Raw genomic sequence first — 22,336 nt, 5'->3', positions numbered from 1 at the left:
TCAAATCTGGCCCGAATATGTATTTGGTGGGCTTGCATATGCTCAACTTTTTTAGAATCAGAGGCCAATATTTAAAAATGATAAAATATTCGAATTTCTGGCTTCTTTTGAATAGTTGGAAGATCTGGCAACACTGAATCATTGTAACTGGTGGAGTTGCTAAGTGGCCGTGCCTCATATTTTGGGGGATATACACTACATTTTCCCACAGTCCACACCGCTCCCTATTGTCTTACACTGGGCTGTTTCATTTATTTTGTGACCTGCTCCGACCCTGAAGGCATTTGAGTTTGAGATCACTAGACTCACTCCTACTCAGGCAGCAAAACTCAGCTCACGTCACCTTCTCCATGAACTTCCCTGACTCAGAAGCCCCTCTTATGCCAGGTACAGCAAGCCAGCAGGACCTGAGGGTATGCAAGGAGTGGTGGGGGCACTAGCTTCTTGCTCCTTCTCAGTGACAACTGACAAGATGCTTATGGATAAAGTCAACCACAAGCAGAAGAGGAACATACAGGAGCACAGTTCTTTCCCCCGGCAATGCTGAGAAGATGAAAGTGCTGGCAAAGGAAATTTGAGAGGTGACACCTATGACACGATGTGAGGCTGCTGTCTAGGGCTTGCTGATTGAATCACCAACTGATAGAATAGATTGATAGGATGAAGCCAGCCCTGCCTCTGGAAGGATACTCAGCCCCAGTGTCTTCGGGTGTCAGTGGTGGCCTCTATCCCCAAGCCCCACTCCGTGTTCTGTAGGAGTTCAAGGTTCTGGGGAGAAATCGGGGATGGAGGCTGGGTCCTCCCGTGAGCCAACTCCTGATTGCCTCGGAGAAAATCCCAGAGATGGTGCTCAGGGTGGAAGAAAATGAACCCCAGCCCTGTTGATTTAGGGCATGGAAAATGACTTCACTCAACAAATGTCACTGTAGCTTGTAGTAGGTGGAGGGTAGAGTGGGGATGGGCATAGGGAGGATGGCGGCTCCCAATGCTGTGTGCAGGTGGATGCTAGAATCGAGTGCCTGAAAGGGGACTTGGGAGGGACTGCTGGGATGGACAGAGCCAAGAGGAGTGCTCATCACCACAGTTAACACTGCCTGGGTACTCAGCACACGGCAATCACGGGGCAAGCCCTTGCTGCGGATTTTCTCCTTTCACCTCCATCACAACCCTACGAGGTTGGCGTTTTTTATTATTCCCATCTTGCTTAGAGAGTAAAGCATCCTATCCAAGAATGTACAGCGAGGAGGGGGCTGGAGGCTGGGTTTGAGCCAGGCTCTATCTGACAGATTGTCACCAAATTGGGAACTTGGGGCAAGGGGTGGGGTAGGGGTCAGAGCCTGAGCTGAGCCAAAACTGGAGCTTAGTGTAACAGGAGCCAACCCAGAAGAGAAGCCAAGAGCAGGGCCAGATGGTCATCGTACCTGGGACACTACACCTGACTCCAGACAAACACCCGAAACGTCACCCGGCAGAGCTAAGAGGAGGAGGTACGAAGCCAAGTCAGGACAAAGGGAATGTGCACAGGGGCCTGGGGTTGTCCCATCTGACTTGATTCTTACCCTCTCATTCTAGGAGGGTTTGGCCCTAATGCTTTGAATGTTTCCAGAAGCTTTTCAGGAAGTTCAGGTTGTGCAGAAGGCTGGGAGCCTGGTTTCTGCTGGAAACACGCACAAGTGAGAGGTGCGAAGATGGACTTAACAGACAGCCTCTCCTTCGCTTTCCCTCCTGCTCTGAGCCTCAGTCCAGGGCCCCAGGGTGGGCTGGGGCCTGAGGGGGCACCATACTCACAGGCCTGTCTGCCTCCAGGGTCTTGGCTGGTGGCTCTGGGGACAATGGCTCAAGGTGTCACTGTGGGCTTTGTATCGGGGCAGCCTCAGAGCCTCACCTTCTCCCCACTTCTCCCGCCATTGAGTTCCTGCAGAAAATGCCAGGAAAGAAGCTAGGGGTAAGTGGGGAGAGCCTGCCTCTCCTTGGGGTTTCGAATAATCCAGAGGCAAAGAGAATTCTTTACCTGCCGTCTTCTCCACATGACCAGAGTGGACTGACAAGTGAATGGGAAATTTAGTCATTTCCCTAGACATCTCCTCTTGTAAAATACCCTGGCATATGCAGGGCTCCGCACAGGCACGTCCAGAATGGGGAAATTCGGGCAGGAGTGGGGAGAGGATGCGCAGAACCTACCCACCACTTGGCAGAGGGGGTGGGAGAAACGGATCTAGCCTCTCTGTTTTCTTGCCAGAAATGCCTCTTTGATCTAATACTGTCAAAAAATGAGATAGCGAAAAAGAACACAGGCTTTGGTGTGATCCCTAGTTCCACCTTCGCTAGTGGAGTATTTATAACCGAGCTTCCTCACTCCATAGAATGAGTGAACTGTCGAGAGTAATAGAGATCGTGAACACATCTCAACAGCCCGGCAGACGCTATTCTTATTTTATTTTCATTATTGTTCTTATTAAAACTCTTCTGAGAAGACGGAGTAGGTCACAGATGCATTCCTCTGCCTTCCCGTCATTTTCTTCCAATTAACATGCATTTATTGAGCACCTATGGCATGACAGTACCTGAGCTGGGCTCTGGGGTGACAGTGGGGATGGAGACAGATGGTCCCCAGTCTGAAGGTGCTTAGAATCTAAACTTGGAGACAGGAAACACTCACACACATACGCAAACAAGAAAGATGATACCCCAGCAAAGGAACAGAGTCATAAACACCTATCCATGCATCGGGAGGCGCCAAGAAGAAAACAGAGAAGAAGCGGTGATAGAGGATTACAGACGGAGGGGACCCTCGAGGGTGGACAGGGGGGAGCTGTTTAACCTAAAATACGAGGGAGGGCCAGCCTCGCAAAGGGCTGTGGGAAGAGTGTCAGGAAGAGAAGTCGGCTCAGGCCAGGCCCTGAAGGAAGGAAGATGGGCGAAGGGATGCCTGTCTTTCCTCCTTTAAAATTGATGTTTCTCGGCCCTCCTCACCCCAGAAGATGGTCTCTGAGTCTTCATCCCTCCTCTTCCCCTCCCCACCTCTGTTTATTGGTCCCATTTCCACCTCAAGATTGTGGCTTTCTCACATAACCGCCTCCCCTTTCCTCCCTCCCCTCATTGTTTCTTTATCTTATTTTGATAAATACACTCTTTTATTGGTAAAAACGTTCTCCTCTTGCCTGCTCTCCATCCCTAAGCTGCTTCTCTTTCCTTCTCAAACCTCTAGCAAGACCAAGTTGTAACTGTGGCCCCCTTTCATCAGTGATCTCTCTGAAATCTCGCATCACCTCCTGGCTCTAAGGGAAGAGGTCTCTCACAGGTCACCAGGAACCCGCTGATGCCCCAGCCCAGTAGGCTTGAGCATCCTCATCCCTATGGTCCTTCTGCCAGGAGCACTTGCCTCTCTTGCTCACGGCTTTGGTCCCTCGGTTCTCCTCTCGCCTCCTTGACCGTCCTTCTCTGTGGCCTTTGCTACCTTGGTTTCTCCTTCCAACTCTCTAAATAAGGGGAAAGACCAAGGCTTGCTCCTGGGGTCTCTGCTACTTTAGGGGTTTCATCTACACTCATGGCTTCAACTACCCTCTCCCCACAAATGGCTTCCTATCTCCGTCTCCAGCCCCGACCTCCCTCCTAAATATCATTCTCGTATGAATTGGTCCATGGTTGTCCACCATCTAGGTGACCATGGGTAAGTCCCTTCCCATTTCAGGGCCCTCTCTGCTGTACCTGGAAAATAAAGGGGAATAGGCAGGCTGGCCTCCTATTTCCCTACCCTCCAATAATCAGTCATTCAGTGATATTCAAATGTCTTCATTCCCACATAGTTGAACTCCATCCTCTCAAAATCATCACGCTTAAAACCATACTCACCATCAGACCATAAGACACAGTTTCTCCTAAGGATTCCTACACCCACAGTGGGTTCAGCCGTTGTCCCTGGCATCACTGACAGTCCCCAGAGTGCCATCTTTTCTTCTCTGTAACCAAGACTCTTAACTCTCTCCTCCTTTCCACTGATGCCACCCCAGCCCAGACCCTCAGTGCTGCTCCTGGAGATGACCTGAGCGGTCTCCCCAGCTCCTGCCCCGCTCTGAGCAACTTACAAATTGTCTGCACATTCCTGTTCAAAACACTTCGAAGGTCCCAACTATCCATCTCAGCTCCTCTTCAGCTTTGTGGATCCCTTTGAGAATCTTTAAAAATGTATGGATCCTTTGCCCAGAAAAATGCTTAACATTTCAATAGGTTCATGGATCTCCTGAAACTCATCACAGACTCTTTAGAGGTCATTGGACCCCAGGTTAAACCAAAGCAATCCACCTCCAAATCAAGTGTGAGTTCCTCGGTGACTGGCAGGCTGACTCTGACCCCTTTGTCCTGCCTCATTTTCCTCCACCTCCAGGTGCTCCTGGAGCCTCCACTCCAGCTGAGCCATGATGGCAGGAAGAGCTGCTTGTTGAGCACTCGGACCTTCTTTGGCTCCAGCCATTCTCCCCATCTGGATCACCAACTTCATTCTTTGTCCAGCTAAGTCCTCGCACCCTTCCTTCAAGTCCCACCCTGATCTTCCCTCCTCCAGAAAAAGTCTTCCTTGTCCCCAGCCCTTTGTGGGGACTCCCTCTTTGGACCTCCTACAGTATGAACCATCAGTACCATTAACACGATATTGTCATTTTTGTTTTTATTACATGGCAGGGCTCACCACTGAGGACAAGGACTGCCAGTATGCTGATACACTGCACACACAAGACGTTTGTTGGTGATAATAAATCCTTCCAATAACTGATGGAAGAAGGCTCCCCAAATCCCCCAATTTAGCTGCGTCTGATAATAGCTTTTCTATGTTTTATTACACACACTCACGTGCTTTTCTACAACATGATATATTGAGCATAATTTATCTGCAACACCAATCCTGCTGTAATATGATGGTTTTACAAGTGGTGCTGAGAGGTGGGGGGAGAACGATGCTATTGAACCTATCGTGCAAGTTTATCAAGAGGTTTCACAGAGACGTGAAAGTGTCTCCTGCGATGCCTGGCACAGAGCAGATGCTCAGCATGTTAGTTGCCTTCCTCTTCTCTTTTTTCTTTAGAAAGTAGAGCAGGTGGTAGGTGAAAATAGATCAGCACCTATTTACTACCCTGCTCTAAAATTTCAGGGCAAGGAATTTAGAGGCATAGCAAAAGCATTAGCTATTTCCAGTGAGTCTGGACTCCATTCAACAGGGGAACTCATTGAGGGAGGCACCCAGTTGTGACACTTTAGAACCAGAGAAGACCTTTGGGTTCGTCCAACCCTCATTTCACAGATGGGGAAACTGAGGCCCAGAGAGCTTAGGGATGGCTTGCTGGGGTCTGATCTACAACCAAAGCCCAGATCTCCGAACTCTCACTCTCTCCAGACACGTTTCTCATGATCACACGAGAACTCTCCCCCCGATCGGACCACAAGCTCCTCCAGCACTTTTTCTGTGCTGGGTTCATCTTTGCAAGTCACCAGCGTCTAGCAGTTCCCAGAGTGACAGTCCCTGGTGTGCTGTCTTTTCTTCTCTGTAACCACGACTCTAACTCTCTCTTCCTTTCCACTTGTAAGCACCTGTGTCTAGTGAATCAGATGCATTTTGCTCACACAGCTTTGTGATGTCTGCACAAAGATCACGGTGACCGTCACAGAACCCAGGGCCCAGGGAGGCATCCTGAGGCTTTTCTCCGGGGGCATTCTGAGTGCCTCATAAGGCTGCTGTTTCTAATCGGCAACAGCCTGACTCTTCCAGCAGACGGGCCCATGGCAGACAGTGTGTGCTGGTTATGCATTTGAGAAATAGTTATCGAGCATTTAGCAGGTACCACGCACTGGGTGTGCAGAGACGAACAGAACGGAAATGGGTCCTCACCTCATGAAGATGAAAAAATAAGACCAAAAGTAAATATACTACAACCTTCTCCAGGCCCAACAACCCTCTCCAGTGGCTAATCTCAGCCTATTTCCAAGACAGAAAATAAAAACAACACTACACAATGGGACTCTGATGAAGGCTGAAAATCCAGAAGTCAACACACTTTACTTTATTTTATCTCACTTGATCTCAACTCCCAAACGTTCCAGCTTCAAAAGGTAAGATTAGGTACCATTAAGCCAGCCAGACCGGCAGTGATGTTAAAAACCCTTCTCGATGCTTCACCATAGAGGAGGTTGCAGACTCTTATTAATCTCTTTATCAGGTTGATCTCAGCCTGCCAGGAGCCAGCTGGCCTGATTCCCGATTCTGGCCACATCTCTCCAGTGCTCTGGCTTCTGTGTACCAGGCCATGGAGCCTGTAGAGAACCATGAATTACCTGGCTGGGAAAAATTACTTTAACAGTGCTCTGGTCTTTCTCCATGGAATCAGGAAAAAGGAAAGTGGGCTTCATCTATAAATATGATGGAACTCAGTGTATTCCAAATCAGACAATTATGCAGGGGGCTCACAGAACCCACCACATTTTCTCTCCTTTGGCCATGGAGAGAAATACATAAATGATTGCAGAATGTAGGTAGCAGAGGCCTTTCTGAGCCTCCTCAAGGAACCAACTTCCCCCCTCCTGCCCTCCCAGCTTTCCTTCCTTCATTCTCCAAAACGGCACTTACTCTCTGCCAGGGACTGTGCAAGGAGCTAGAAGCATAATGCAGCCCAGATCTGAAATGGTCCTGGCCCTCCTAGGGCTACAATCCAGCAGGCAGGAAAGGCACCACGCAAGAAACACACGGAGCGTGAGGAGTGGTGGGTGCAAAAGAGAAGCAGAGAGCGCCAGCAGACTATAAGATGGGGTCCAACCTAGTGTGTTGCTGGGGGTGAAGGGTGGCATGGGCCTAAATCATCCTTGTCTTATGAGTCACCCACAAGCTTGTTTCATTGGAGGAGTCTTTTTTTGGGTACTGGGCAATTTCCCAGGTTCAGGGAGAAATAATATCTGTTACCAGGTACTTTTTGGGAAGATTACCTCACTCTCTACAGAAGTTTTGCAAGGAGTTGCAACAGCCTTGCTGCCATGGGGGCAGACCGCGGCCATGGGGAGGGAGCAAGGCCAGCACGCCGTCACTGCACAGACGTCAGGGGGATTTCTGGGTCTACCTTTGTGTATTACGCTAACTCCATGTTATGGACAACACTTTCCTTTAAATCAATTCACTTAAAAACTTCAGTGAATTTATCATAAAAGGAATCTTTATATCACTACCATAAATGGAATACCAACATCCCTTGCCCTAAAAAGAAAGTAATGGCAAAAATAAACACAATTCAGTTCTTGGCTTCCAGCTTGCCCGGAGGCTGTCTTTATCTGAGGAGTAGACTAGTTCTCAAAGCTTCCCCTATCCTTGCCTTCGATCGCCGCTACAGGCACCCCTCCTCAATTCCTCCACTTCTGACAACTGAGAGTGGAGACTGGTATTGGAATGCAGGCTGGGCAAGCCACCAAAACCACTCAGGAACCCCCAGAACTCTGGGGAACCATTACTGCACGTGCCAACCGTGAAGTGGGGCCATTGACTGTATGAATGGTCGCATCCTAGCCAAGTTCATGAGAGAGCTTAATGACACAGCCAAGCAGTACTTTGCTGGCCAGCTTCTCTGGAAATTTCTATTATGTGTTCCAGCCCTGGGTCAAGGTCTTTCTGGTAGAGACATACTGCAGCCTCCATAGACTCATTTAAAGAATCAATTCAACCCTTGGTTAAGATTTCCCCTTGCTTTGCCTCATGCTTTGGGCCTCAATTGGGAAAGGGACCAAGGGAGGGAAGCAGCTAATCCACAGGGCTATTCCCCCAGCACCCAGGGAACAGCCAGCTGGACTTTGATAAAAGTCAGTTCTGTTTCCTCTGTTTATTCAGCAGTGCCTTTACCCAAGTCTCAGTTGACTTGTCCATAAAATGGGTTGTCCAGGGGTTTTATAATACATGTGTGCTCTCTCAGCAGTCCTCAGCCCGGCAGGAGCTGGACCTCTGGGGATCAGCATTTTGGGAGTCTCTTCTCTTTTCAGATTCACCCTTGAGCCAAAAACACCAAACGAGGCTACCGTGATACAGGTGGTAAGGAAAGGGCAGCTGGGAACCTGGGTCTGTGTTGGGGGCGGTCTGGGTTGTCTGCGTGCTTGGCCTCCCACCTCCTTCTCGTGCCTCCTCCCGGACTGCTCCGTCCCTTCCCTGTGGTTTAGGCTTTAATGAGAGTTGATGGGCTCCTCCACCGAATTTAGACAGGCAGGCAGGCCAACAATTATTTACAGAGTGCCCACAAGCAAAGTATGTGTTTGCACTTCTCACCATCCTAACTCCCAGGCGTTGGTATGGGGGCCACCTCCAGCAGTGTCCAAATACAGTCATAACAAGGACATGGTTTGTATTTCTCTAATTCCAGCTCTATGTCCTTTCCTCTTTTTCTCCCTCTGCTCCCTCCTCACCATGCTTTTTGGCACTATATTATTTTTTGAATTGAATAATACTCACATTGATGTTGCTTTGTTAAGACCACAACTACGCTCTTGAAATAAATCAACGTGGCTTGAGCACCTGCCAGGCACTCTTCTGGCTGTTTTCATCTGTGTGTGTTTGTGTGTGTGTTTAATTGTGGTAAAACATACATAATATAAAATTTACCATCGTCATCAGTCATCATTTTTAACCCCGCAGTTCAGCAGTGTTACGCACATTCACAAGGTCATGCAACCAATCTCCAGAATCCTTCTCATCTTGTAAAACTGAAACTCCATACCCATTAAACACAAATTCCCTGTTCCCCCAACTCCTGGCAACCACCCTTCTACTTTCTGTCTCTACAAATTTGACACTCTAGGGACTTCATATAAGTGGAATCATACAGGATTTGTCCTCTGGTGACTGGCTTATTTCACTCAGCATCATGTCCTCAAGGTTCATCCATGTTGTGGCCTGTGTCAGAATCGCCTTCCTTTTTAAGGCAGAGTAACGTTCCACTGTATGGATACGCCACAAGTTGCTTATCCACTCATCCATTGCTAGACATCTTTTGGCTATTGCAGATAATCCTGCTATCAACATGGGCGCACAAATATCTGTTCGAGTCCTGCTTTCAGTTCTTTGGGGTACATACCCAGAAGTGGAAGTGCTGGATCAGATGGTAATTCCATTTTTAATTTTTTGAGGAACAACCAGACCGTTTTCCTCAGGGGCTACACCACTGTACATTCCCATCATTTGCATTTTATTTAAGCCTCAGAAAGGTGTGGCCCGGAGTCTGGAGGCATGAGCAGTGAGTCTGGTCCTGAGGGAGGATGTGTCAGTCTCTATAGATAGGGGAAAAGGCAGCCCCAGGATGAGGGCTGTACATTGAAGACCTAAGTGAGTCAGCCTCCGCTGGGGCTTAGAGCTCTGGGGGGCAGCACCGGGCAGGCTGGGGAAGGGGCTGTGGAGCCCTGGCTGGCTCCACCCCCCAGGCTGTACTGTCCCACTTGTCAGCACCCTGACAGAGGCCTACGAGGCTCCCCGCCCAGGCCAGGATGGACGCAACCATTGGGGGCTCTCCCTTGCCCTTCTCATTGCTTCTCCTGGGAACCAAGCGTATTGATTAGGGTACAGTTCAGACATCACGCCGAGTCCACTTAAAGTCAATTCTCAAGTTCGAGAACCTCAGAGGTGCAGTGGGCGTGGCTTTGCCGCTTCCAGGAGAACAGCAAGTGCAAGTCACCGGCCCTATCAACTTACCAGCTCATTCTCTCAGGACATCTTATCCTCCTCCCCCTGCATTATTTAAGCTACGCTGGCATTCACCGAGAAAGAAGGTGAGAATTAGTCCTGGTATCGCTCCTCCGAGTGCAGCCAATATTCTTGTTCTTGAAACTGGAGATGGGAAACCTAACAACAAGCTCCCAACCAACCCTGGGCAGAGGCCAACCATGGCTGTGCCTCCCTGACATCCCCCAAAATGTTGTGTCTGAGGGTGATGGCTGCCACTGTGTTTGGGGGGCTCATCCGACCTGCCATTGAGTCTTTGCTAATGTCTCAAGTGTTTGCAGCTTCCCTGCACAAACTATCTGTGTGGTACAGAAAATGGCACTGAGAGCTTAGGAGGCCCAGGGCAGGAGGCAGGAGGCAGGAGGCATAGGAACAGGTAGCCCGGTCATTCTAGCACACAGAAGAAGCAAGAGCAGTGTGGGCCGCGGAGCCAGGCAAACCTGGTTGCAATCCCAGCTCCTTGTTACTAGCTGTGTGACCTTAGCAAGTTGTGGAACCTCTCTGAGCCTCTGTTTCCTCATCTGCAAATGGGCAAACAGGGTGGTTGTGAGGGTTAAGTGAGTGACCCATGGGGCTCTCAGCAGAACGGTGGGCACAGCGTCAGCCCCTGGGAAACGGGGCTCCCTGGGCAGTACGATCTCCCTGAAGAAGCCCATGCCCCCCACTTGCTTCCTTTCCACCCGGCCTGAGGAAGCTGCCCAAGCTAGCTCTCTCTTTTTCCCCAAATAAGAATTCTCCTGGCCTTAATCATTTGTGCTGTTTTTCTCTTCCTTCAGTGTGTACCTCTCTCTCACTGGTAATGAGATGGTCAAACAAATGCCCCGCTCCAGAACCATTCCGATGAGTCTCGGTGGGACAAGGAGGCGGCTGGAGGAGAGGGAAAGAGGACAGAGTAGGGGGCGCCATCCACAACAAGGGGACTCCAAGCTGGCAACCCTAAGTCGTATGGCTCTTTCGGGCTGCCATAGTCCACTGCGGCCTCTGCTCTAGCATGCTGGCCCTGAGGACTCTTTCAGCATCTCTGCTTCCCAGCTTTCTCTCTCCCACAGACCTTTGTGTTTCCAACTTCATCCTTCGGGAATATGAGCATGCATATTTTCCCCACCGGATGCCATTTAGTACATCATTTTTGAATAGTTCTCCTCATTCCCTGGAACCTGGGTTCAAATCCTAGCTCTGCAACTTACTAGCTGTGTGACTTTGGCCGAGTTATTTAACTGCTCTGTGCCTCAGTTTCCTCATCTGCAAAATGGACATGACCATAACATAGACCTCATAGGACTGTTGGGAGGGTTACAGGTGTGAATATAACTAAAGTGCTTAGGATAGCACATGGCACACAGCAGACACGCCAAAATGACTGTTGTTATCCTCTGCTGGCGTCAGCCTCCGTGCGGGAGAGATGTGTGAGGAGTGGGGTTATGTTTCCAGAAGCGATCCCCTCTGTCTACTCTTCAGGGTAAATTCAGACCACAGACTATTACATTTCAGCGATCTGTAACTTTTCCAGAAAATTGGGGTTGGGGAGTCATAGGGTTACCAACCTCTTCAGATGCGGAAGACCATCACAATTCTATCCACCATCACTCTCTTTCAGGAAAGAAAGGGCCCCCAGGAAAAAAAGAACATCACCTCACAATACAGAAGAGTTGTTCTCAAGAAATGACAGATGGCAACTTGAAACGACCAAAACAGTGATGGCTACATTGTGCTTTTCCTTTCCTTTTTCCTCCTGGATCACTAGGATGGGCATTTGGGAACCCCCGACCAAAGGGTCCTTTCGACCTCCAGTCGTCAACTGAGAGTCTATAGGAGGAGGAGAGATGGTGGCCCTGAGCCTTCAAAAGGGCCCAGGGAGCAGAACTGAGGCCCTCTGTGTCCCTAATAAGAACCAGGAAGTGCTTGGGGAACTCTCTGACAGAACTGAGAGCCACATTCTGGAAGAGCGAGCTCAGAACTCAAACACACACCCACACAGCAAGCAAGGCGGCCGCTGCATTTCCAAGAGTGGTGGATCGGGAATCCAAGTTCTGGAAGCGCCGGAGGCGCCGCTGCGGGCCGACGTGGAATACGGATCCTCATCTACAGGATGCTTGCTTTCTCCCCAGTTGAAGCAGTTCCCTTCGACATCATGAAGTCTGTGACAGCTGAAGCTGAGAAAACGCTGGGACAAACAGGTCCTGTCAGGACACCGGGCGGCTTCCTAGCCGAGTGACGAATTGCAGGCGACTGGGGAGAATTTAAAACCAGCCCAGCTGCCACCCAGGAGAGTGACTAATCTTAACACTTAAGGACAAGCCCCAGACAGGCAGTCATTCAGACACAGGGGACGGCTCCCTGGGCCCGATGGCACCTAAGCTCTCAGCCTCGGGGAGATGAGCCTTTCTCCATCCCCTGGCAGGAGACACCCACCTGATGCACCCGGCTGGTGGCGTTCATGTTCCTGCCCCTCCCTCAGTCATTTTCACTGTATCTGTCCATCTGTCTCTCTAACTCGCTCTTGCTGGAGACAGCCGAGAGATATGAGTCTCCGGAGCTTTATCTAGGGGCCACGCAGCTGCCACAGGTCTTGACCAATCCATCACGATTCCCTGGTTTGACCAATGTTTGAAAATCAGACCACCACTTAAAAGAGCTTAATAAAGAAAATCTTGGAGTTGACACACAACTGATCTGAACTCACACTTCTTACTCCCTCAATATTCTAAACACACAACTTCCAGTACCCTTTTTGGGGACCAGACCTTGGAAGGAAACAGTTGGCCCCAAGTTAAGCCTGCTCTTAATGCCCGAATGGAAGCTGTTCAGGTGATAAAGACAGGCAGAGCTGGCACCTCCTCTCCAGGCAGTGGCACTATTGGCAGTGGCAGGTCTAGAAGGGGCTCTCTGGGGAATAAAAGTCTGGACAGAGGCTTGGAAGGGGGGTTCTACATCCTCGCCTTCTATCTGAGCTGGCAGTGGGAAACACACCACTGGATCCTCCTCTTTTACAAACTAGAAAGGGCCTTTCATTCCCTTTCACTAGCCCCCCACCCCAACATTCTAAGATGATGAGCAACGCCCTTAAGTGGACTGTGTCCGCCATGTTGGATACACACGTTGGGAAAAGCAGTGGGCTTTCTGAATAAGTGCAGGGTGTTAATTGATATTAGAATAATATAGACCTTTGGGGGCAGAAAAGCTGAATGCTTATTTTTGCCATATCCTAGACCTGAGTTTGTTCACTTGAAAAATATTTTGTATGCTCCATGTACTAAACCACATACTTACCACTGGGGCTGGGGATAAGGGCAAAAATAAAATATAATTGTCGAGCCCATCTCCATAGGCTACTGGCATGATGGGATGCTAACAGTACACACAGGAGGGGCAGCCACTCCAGACTGTCTGAAAAGGGTCTGGGGTCCGGGAATGCTTTGCAAAGGATACCAGCCGTTAGCATTGAAGGAGGAATCGGGGAAGGAAGAATGGTGTGGGGTAGGAGTCAGGAAGGATAAGTGTGTGCAAGGAGGTTGTTCTAGAAAGGAGGAGGAACACGTGCAAAGGCACGGAGGCATGAAGTCATAGTACCTTCCAGGGAACTGTGAGCAATACGGAATGGCTGGAGCCCAGGAAGGCTGATGTGGGATGCAGGGGCCAGATCATGTATTACCTTGGATGCTGTGCTAAAAGCAATGGGAGCCTTCACGGAATTCAACTCTCTCTGAGAAGTATTTATAATTTGCAATTTACAACATCTCCAATTTTAAAAACCTAAACAATTTTAAAACCTAGCAACCCTGCTCAACAAGGGGGAAGAGGCCTTGGGTGGTGAATTGGTTTCTAAGATGGATATCTATTTACAATTCAAATTTGATGCTAGGAACAGTTGGCAACAAGGACTTGGAGCGAGTGAGTTAAAAACCAGACCCTCTTTCTGTCCTATTTTATCCTCAATTATGTTTATACTTGAGTGAGGTACACCAGGACTGGGGAGAAGAATGGGCTTTTCCAACAAAAACGTTGCATCATCTTGAGCAAACGTGTGCTCCTTAGAGAGTGGCTGGACTGCAACTGCTCAAGGTCATTTTCTTTCACATCCACCTGGACTCCTCCTCTAAAAGGTGCACCTCACCCGACTCTCGCCTGATGGCAGTAGTGCTGCCTGCTCAGAGATCTAGTCACTGCTGATGATCAGAACCAGGGCCCGATGTTCGGCTGGGATGAACCAGGACCCCTGGCTATGGTGTAATGGACAGTGTCGGTTCTGACCAGTTGGATATCCATTCTAACAAGTCAGTGCCTAGAGGGACCAGTTGTTAAATATCTTGATGATCACCTCTGGTCCAGATGCCCTGATGCCCAACCACGTGGCACGTAGAAGTGAGGAAGGCCCATTCAGCTGAGAGCAGAACCAGGTTTACAATAGAATGGGAGTCTTCCTTCCTCAAGAAGCTTTAGCCCGAGCCCCCACCTGTGAGTCTGGGATGCCCATGCCCAGGGCAGGTGAGCTTGTCTGGCTAGCCAGGGGACAGTGCTGTTCTGTCCTCTAGTGTCACCCTGAACTTGACCGGACCAGAGGAGCATTTCAGGGAGACGATCTCTGAGTCCTTCTCCAGTCCTCATCATTCACCTTCCTTCTTTCTAAACTACTGAGGGAAAAACTACTGAGGCCAGACCAGGTTCTTAGGAAAATGCTGGGCCTTTGAAAGAACCCTGGAGAATGAGTTAGGAAGGCTAGTTCTGAGACCTATTCTGTAACATTACTGCAGGGGGGAAAAGAATTCAGAGACAGGGCAGTCTAGCAGGGTGGCCAAGAGCACAAGCTTCAGCTTCTCGTAGAACGAGGTTCACTTGCTTCATCTCGAGCAGGTTACACAAACTCTCTGAGCCTCAGTTTCCTCACTGATAAACTGGAGAGTGCCACAGTACCTAACTGAGAGAGGTTCGAGGATTGAGTGGACTAGTGCTCTAAAGCAGTAGGCACAGTGTCTGGCACACAGAGCTCAACAAACAGTAGCTCTTGGTGCCACGGGTAGGTGACAACTGAGATGTCATGAAGATGACATGTGTTATGTCTATAAAGCTCTTGGCTCACAGCAAGTGCTCAATAAATGCTAACGAGCTTCATCCTCTTCATCTCCACCGCTGTCTTGATTACTATTATTATGACTAGTTACCTCCTCTCTAACCAGAGTTCTGTAGCTCTGTCATGATTAGAGGAGCTCATCTGGGGATTAGGCCATTGGGTTACAGACGAGGTGACCTGTGCAGGCCCGCCCTTCCTTAAGCAGCCAGGGTGTGATCTTGGATAAGTGATGTTGCTTCTCAGAATCAAATTTATCCTGATGGTAAAAAGAGAGGAGGAGTCTTAGGGGGAGCTCTGCACTTCCTTCCCCTCCTAAGGCTCTGTGATTATCAGCCCTGCTTAAGGATGTTGTGTGTGCCCATCACTGGACCAGAACCAACAGATGTTTATTGAATGTCTTCCGAACGCCAGGTTGTGCAGACACCAAGGTGGGCAAGACAGCCATGCCCCATATCCCCCTCATGGGGGTTACACTCAAAACTAAACCCTAGGGGACAGTCAGAAAAACATGTTAGCTTATAACTTGGTCCAATTGACCCTAAAACTTGGGATGTTGCATGAGTTGACCAGGAGCTATGTTACCAAAGCCCCATGCAACCTCTGATTTAGAATTTCAACTTACTCCTTGTTTGGGTGCTTAGCAGAGAACTCATCTTTCTACATTTCTTTTTCTCATTCAGCCCCAGGGAGGTATTTCCACAAGTGAGCGAGTTAGAAATGGAACTTTGAAAATCATCACTTAGGAAAAGAGACGTCTCTAGAAAAAGATCCTGGAAGAAAGCCCTGCCCCTCACCACCCGTTAATGAGATTCCTCGGGCAGGACGGGACCTCTGAGACCGCCACATAAAAAAGCCTCGTTTTATAAGAAAGGGAATTAAGAGCTTAAGAAAAGTTATTTCAGTTTTGTTCCTCCAGACAATACAGGTGTAATTCTCTTTCCTCTTTCACTTCTCATTCCTTAATCCTTGGAAAATTTACTCCAGAAAGGTTTCTTCCTTCTCTCCTAACAGATCACAGGGTCCCATTGTTCACTGCCTTCCAGAAACAGCCATCCTTCTCCACAACCATTGTTTTCTCCCAGGGACTGACACTGGGAGGTAATTTGCAATCTTCCCTCGCACAGGTGGAGACCAAGTTTGGGAAGTGTGAGCAGGGTTGGTACAAGAGCACCATGGTCTTGAGTCTGATTCCAGTTCTCCTGGAAGAATCTATGGTGAGGAAGACAGATCCCCACACCTGGAGCTCCTCCCTAGTCACTGTGCCAGGGCACTTACCACACTGCGCCCCTGCTGGCCGCTCAAAGTTGGGGGGTTCCAAGGATTAAATAACTGATCGCGAAACCCTGCTTGTAAGCAGATACAGGGGCTGCTGGGGTTCCCATCCTCTGCCGCATCTCCTTCCTCCCCCAACCACAGCAAATCCCAGATCTGCCTCCACTCCTCTGAGTCAAACATGGGTACTGGGGGAGACAGGTGTCTCACATCAGGACTGGTCAAGCCACAGGGCAGCCAGAGGACAGCCAGAGTGAAGGACAATGCCATGAAAGATAAACCATTTCGCCTGTTTGACAATTTTTCCCAGGGTCAGCCCAGGTAGAGACCCCCCCCCCCCCCCACCCCAGAGAAACATGTCCCAGGGGGCACATCCATAGCAGAAGAGCCCTGGGTTTTAAATATATATGTACATGCCCTTCTCAGCTCAGGCCTTGGAGCTTATGCCCGGACACCCTGTTGGAACAACCAGATGTGGGGAGTGGAGGCTTTACAATGCATTTGGCAGGAAAGCGCAGCATTATGTGCAAAGTGATTTCCTGATTACATTTTAAAGATCAAACGTCCCTGGTCTGTAGAAGGTATTCGGTAAAAGTTCGGTGCATGGAGAAGTGAAGGATGCCTGAATGACCGCAGCTCACCTTACGTTTTTAAAGCAGAACAATGGGCAGCCGCTGGTTCTTTCCTCTCACATGTCAAGGTCAGCAAGTGGTCTATGCCAAGCAGAACCCACCTTTAGGAGGAGAGGGGGGAGCCAAGAGGAAGGCTCTTCCCACTGTGTCGTCCATCACCCCAAGACTTGGCTTGCCCCATTTCCTTTCCGATCCATGTTTTTGAGGGGAACAGCTACGGAAAGTAGCGCGTTTCTCTATCTCCCCATGGGAGCTGGTGGCATGTCTCGTCGTAACCGACATGGATTTGTGAAAGTTTTCGGAGCTCTTAGGGAAACCGAGGAGGAGGAGGAGGAGGAAGAGGCAGAGAGAGGGGTTCTTGAAGTGCAGTGGAGTTCACAGAAAGAATTCTGGGGTGGCGGAGATGGGAAGGGGCAGGGAGAAAAGGAGAGAGCATGAAGTGAAGCCTGCCTCAGGTTTGGGTCCATAGGGCCCTGGCATCCTGGACCCTGGACTGGCATTTTCCTTTGGAGGGATCTGTCAGCGTAGCGGGCCCTCAACTCGCGCTGACAATGAATGAAATAACAAATGGGACAAAGGAGGGGCGCACGCGGCGCGGACTCGCGTAGGGCGCCCAGCTGGCTTGGCACTAGCCTCACGGAGGAAAGGACCTACTGCCCACTCTGCGACCTCACCTTCTCCCTGCCCGGGGCCTGGAAGCTCTCCCGGGGCCCCTCAGAACCCTGGCTGCCTCCCCACCTGCCCACCGCTGTTGGAGGCTCTGTGTGGGGCCGAAGCGGAAAGGGGCCGGGCCGGCTTGCGGGAGACTGCCCGGCGGGGCGCGAGTCTCAGCCTCCGGGACCCACGGCGGAGGCGTCCTGCGCCGCAAGTGCGCGCTCCTAAAGTCCCGCGCCAGGGCAAGGACTCGCGGTCCCGCCCCACCTCAAGAGATCAGAGAAAAGAGAGGGCGAGCCCGTGCTCTTGGGGGCCCAAAGACCACCGGGCGGCGGTACAGACTTTCCTGAAAGGGCTCCGTCTCCGCGTTGAGAGCGCACGGGAACCTGGGGGGCGCAGGGGGCGCCGCGCCGTTAGCTGAGCTTCCAAAGCCCGGCGAGGGCGGGGGTCTCAGCCCAGCCCCGCGCGCTCTGCCTCTAGCGGTACCAGCCCGCGACCCAACGCCGGGCTCCCGGGCCGGCGGTAGGCGCGTGTGTGTGTCTGTACGTACTGGGGACACTCCCCTTCCTGGGAGCTCGTGCAGAGCCCCTACCCTCAGCTCAGGCCCGGGGATCCCCTCCCCCAGCTCAGAGATCCCCGCGCGCCCCCTGCCCACTTTGCCAAGGCGAGAAAACGGCCGAGCCGGAGACAAAGAAACTCCTGCCTCCTCCACTCTCTGCCCCTCCACCCGCCCCAGACACTCCCCGGCGCCCTCCCTCGACCCCGGCGACATCGCGCGTGGACAAGCCGGGGAAGGGGGGGCAGGGTGGGCGAGACTGATCACTGACGCCGGTCAGCTGGAGGGTGCCCATGCTCCCCGCCCGGGGACACCCTACGACAGCCGCGTCCCCACCCTCCGCTTCCCAAACCGTCCCGTGCCCCCGGCACCGCCACCCGAGGCCAAAACCGTCCCCCCCCCCTCCAGTAGAGCGATAGGGGGGCGCGGCGCACACAAAGCGACTGTGGGGTGAGGTGGGAGAGTCCTGGGGTGGGAGAGATCCCGCCAGGGCTCGCCACGGGCCCGGGCGCAGCTATTTACCCGATTTCTTCTTCGATCTCCGAGATGTCTGCGAAGATGAGGAAGACCACGAGCAGCGTGAGCGCAGCCAGCATCCAGCTCCGGAACTGCAGCTGCATGGTGGGTTCGCGCCCGCCGGGACCCGCGCGGGCCGGCGCGAGGAGCGGGGGCTGGAGGGCGCAGCGCCAGGCGCCGGAGCCTCCGCGCGCTGCGCGCTGCGGGGCAGACACCCTGCGCTCCGGAGGAGTCCGGGCCAGCGGCGGCGGCGGCGACAGCGGCAGGCAGGGGTTGCTCAGGCGCGGCGAGCCCGCTCGCTCCCTCTCGGCTCCTGCCCGCCCCTCCTCTCCCCACCCCGCCTCTCCCCTCCCCTTTCCTCCCCTCTCTTCCCCCGCCGGGCGCGGGGCTCCGCGCGCAGTTTGACAGCTTTGCTCCGCGCCTCAGCTCGCCTCCTCCCGCCCTAGTCAACTCCACTGTCCAGCCGCCCGCCTTTGCTTCTCCCGCCGGGCTTCTTTTAGCTCCCGTGGGCTCTGGGATGTGGCCGGAGCCTGCCACTGCCCTCCTAGGGAGGCTGGGCTCCGGGCACCGCGTGCGTCCGGATGCCGAGCTGAGCCCGGGGAAGAGAGCGCACTGCCCGGCTACCCCGCCGGCTGGTAAACGCCCTCCCTCGCTCGCTCTTTGTCCAGCGCCCTCGCTTTCTCGCAAAGTTTTCCCGACACAAAGACCAACACCTGGGGACAGCCCCCAGCGCGCGGCGAGGAGGCGGTTTCAGCCAGGCAGATGTTTCAGCAGTTGACGAATTAGGAGAGGATGTGGGGAGAAGGGGAGGGGGGAAGAAATATCCACGACAGGCCAACTTCGGCGGAGATGCTGATTGCAATTTGTGGGCGAGGTGCTCGGCCCGCGAGAAACTACCCGCTCCCGAAGGTCACCTAGCTCTCCATTGATAGACCCGAGACTGGGTCCCGAGAGGCTTCCTGAGTCGCCTGAGGTCAGGCAGTCCTGGCTGGAACCCTCGGCTTCTGCTGAAGTGGCTGCTCTTCCCACAATGGCAGACTCAGCGCCCGCCCTGCCTTGGCCCTTTCGGTGCTCACTACAGGCTGGGCATCACCTCCCCAGCTCTTGCCCTTTCCTCGCAGAATTAGTAGCCCCGGGAGTCCTGTTTTGATCCAAAGGCCTGCTAGAAAATGTGGCTCCCACAAGGGGCAATGCCCCCCATGCCGAATATTTTACGCCTCCCCAGCATTAGACAGTTTAACTCAAATTACATTTTGCACCAACCATCAGCCTGGGGTGGGAAGGGCTCCATTAAGTTTTACTGGAATTAGATAATTACCTAAATTTCTTGTTCTTGCACTAATTGGAACAATCTTGAAATCAAGAATTGTAAATTCCTAGAAATGATCATGTAGTTGATGAAAGGGTCCTTGGGGGTTGAGTTTGGGGAAGAGTCTTGTTCTAGAAGCTACATGGAATGTCCTAACTTCCTGGAGAGGAAATGAATGGGAGGGGCAGATTGACTATGCCCCCAGGGCTACCCTTACCAGAGCCAGGCCTCAGAGGAGCTCTGGTAGGGGCTGGCAGTGGCTAAATCCTTTCAGGGGGACCCTGGAGAGGTAAGAAGCCTTTTGGGATTTCCCCACCAAAGCACTGCCTGTGCAGAGTTCTCCTGCCTCTTTGTGTGTCAGAAAGAGGGGCAGAGGCGGGGCTTCCAACCAGGGGGCTGCTGGACCCCTGTTGTTGACCCTGGGAGCCAGGACAAGCTCTCCCCTGCGGGAGGAGTTCCTGTCACCCTGCCTGGAGAGCAGGAAAGAGAAGCGGCACAGAGAAGTGGGGAAAGCTCTGCGTGTGGGGAGCAGATATCTTTCCCCCAGAGGAGGAATGTCCTGATTCCCATGACAGAGCTTCGGTTACTTACCAACTCTTGCAAGATTTGTGCGCCTCCACTCCTTTGCCAGTATCTTCCTCCAGAATAACACATTTTGGGGGGGCGAGACTTTCTGATGTTGAGTACCATGTTGGGTGTCACTCTCCCTGTCCCTTACTGGTGGTAATAGACATCAAAAGAGTGTTTCCCTTCAGCTCAGCTGGCCTCGTGCTCTAACTGTCCTGTCTCCAACTTTTCCAAGCTCCCAGATCTTTCCCTAGGTCTTGCTCGATGGGTGGTTTGGGAGTTGTGGAGCCATGTTTGTTATGTTTTGTCTTTTTTTTCTGAGATGAGTGGTTGGGACATCTGAATAGGGAGAGGTAAGAGCAGGGTGCGCCTGTTAGGCTGCTCAATGTTTCAATTACTCATTCATTCGCTCCGTGACTCAGTGATATTTACTGAGCACCTAACCTGGGCCCGACTCTGTCTGGGGGCTAAAGAAACCAAGAGAGGGCGACACACGTTTCCTGCCCTCTAGTGGCTCAGGGTTCAGGAGGAAGACAGACATACAACTGCATAATTATGGTATGGGATGTGAGCTACAATACAGCTATGGTCTCCTGTGTAGCTTATAACTGATTAACAATCACTCAAGAGAGCAGGAAGAAACTGGCCGGCCTCTCTGCTCTCTGCTTCTCTGCCAACTATACTGTTACTGTGCAGATCATCATGGAGAGACTGTGTGATCCTCAATCCATCCCAGGACAGGTAAACCTCATTGCTACAAGCACTGTTACAACAGAGTCTATTTCCGTTTTCTATTAGGTGACCTAAGCTATCATTCCAGGCTCAGAGTCTTCCTTCTTTGGATCCACTTGAGAAGAGTCATTATGAGTGGCCAGGAAAAGTGGAAACTTGTTGAACAGTTCCATCCCTTACAGAGGAATACTTGTCACCAGACCCACAGAGCAACATCCCTCAAGTACATCTGCTGGGAAATAGAGCGAGCTTTGTAATGTAGAGGATGTCTTTGCACTGAGAGTCATTGAGACGGGATTTTACTCGGAGAGTGCTGGGGAACCCTCATGACAGTTGACCATGAAATGCTGTCTGTATGCATTTCAGTTTGAATCTGTGTGGACCAGCTTCTTTTACCATGATCTGTGCACATTCATGGCCACTTGCAGCTGTCTCTGAAAACTGAGTTTGTCCTGCGGATCTGGAAAGAGGAAGAATGATCCGATTGGCAGCAAGTGTCATGCCTGCTGATGCTGGGTAAACTGCCACATGGCACATGCTTGGCTTGGCCACCCTGACCCCTCCCTCCCTGCGATCCCTCTGTTTAAGCAAGTCCCTTTCCTTGCCTTGGTTTAGGCTAAGTCATTGACTGTTTGGGTTAAGATACAGGAGTTATATGGGAGTGGCAGCAAATTAAATGTCATTACCACTTATTAACATTTTAACTCAAACTAATAGAATGTATTAGCTATTCTGGCACCAAATAAGGCCCTGAGAAGTGCATATTCATGAGGGATACAGGAGCAGGAAGCTCTGGAGAACCCTGAAGGGGCCCGATGGAGTCACAGCCAGCAGTCCTGTCTCTGACACTGGCTAAGAGCATGCATCTCCTTCCAGATGCCAGCTCCCACCCAGAGCAGAGATTCACGGAAACCCCAAGACTATCTACTATTTGCACATCTAACTAAACTCCCCCCCACTTCTCGCTCCCCGATGTGTAGAGTTTTCACCTGAACCACTTCTTGGGAGTCATAAAGAATCGTCTTGGCAATCCTTTCATATAGGTACCATCACCTCCATTTTACATCTGAGGAAACTGAGGTTCAAAAGAGACTATATTGCCCGTGATGGCTTAGGTCGCAGAGAGGGAATTTTAATTCAGTTGTCTTCCCTGGGCCTCAGGGATGTCTGGGATCGTGGGATTGCCAAGGCCCCCACCAGCGCTTCGGGCAGTTCTAAATGGATTTGTGAGCTGGCACTGCCTTTGAGTCTTACTGTATCCCCTTAGTTCTGGTATGTCAGGATTCAGGGAACAAATTGA

At 51.4% G+C, this 22,336-nt stretch overlaps 1 protein-coding gene across 1 annotated transcript in view; it reads right to left on the bottom strand.

Annotated features, from left to right (window-relative positions):
• Window positions 1-18,741, bottom strand: part of ST8SIA2 (ST8 alpha-N-acetyl-neuraminide alpha-2,8-sialyltransferase 2) — a 67,255-nt gene extending 48,514 nt beyond the window's left edge. The window contains exon 1 of the mRNA XM_014842519.3: window positions 18,435-18,741. Coding sequence (XP_014698005.2) covers window positions 18,435-18,532 — 98 coding nt within the window. The 5' untranslated portion in view covers window positions 18,533-18,741. The remainder of the gene's footprint in view (window positions 1-18,434) is intronic.
• Between the last annotated feature and the right edge of the window lie 3,595 nt (window positions 18,742-22,336).

Source organism: Equus asinus, chromosome 2 (assembly GCF_041296235.1).
Source record: "Equus asinus isolate D_3611 breed Donkey chromosome 2, EquAss-T2T_v2, whole genome shotgun sequence".
Classification (NCBI taxonomy): Eukaryota; Metazoa; Chordata; class Mammalia; order Perissodactyla; family Equidae; genus Equus; species Equus asinus.
Note: the sequence above shows the minus strand (reverse complement) of the source record. Positions and strands in the feature narration are given on the sequence as shown.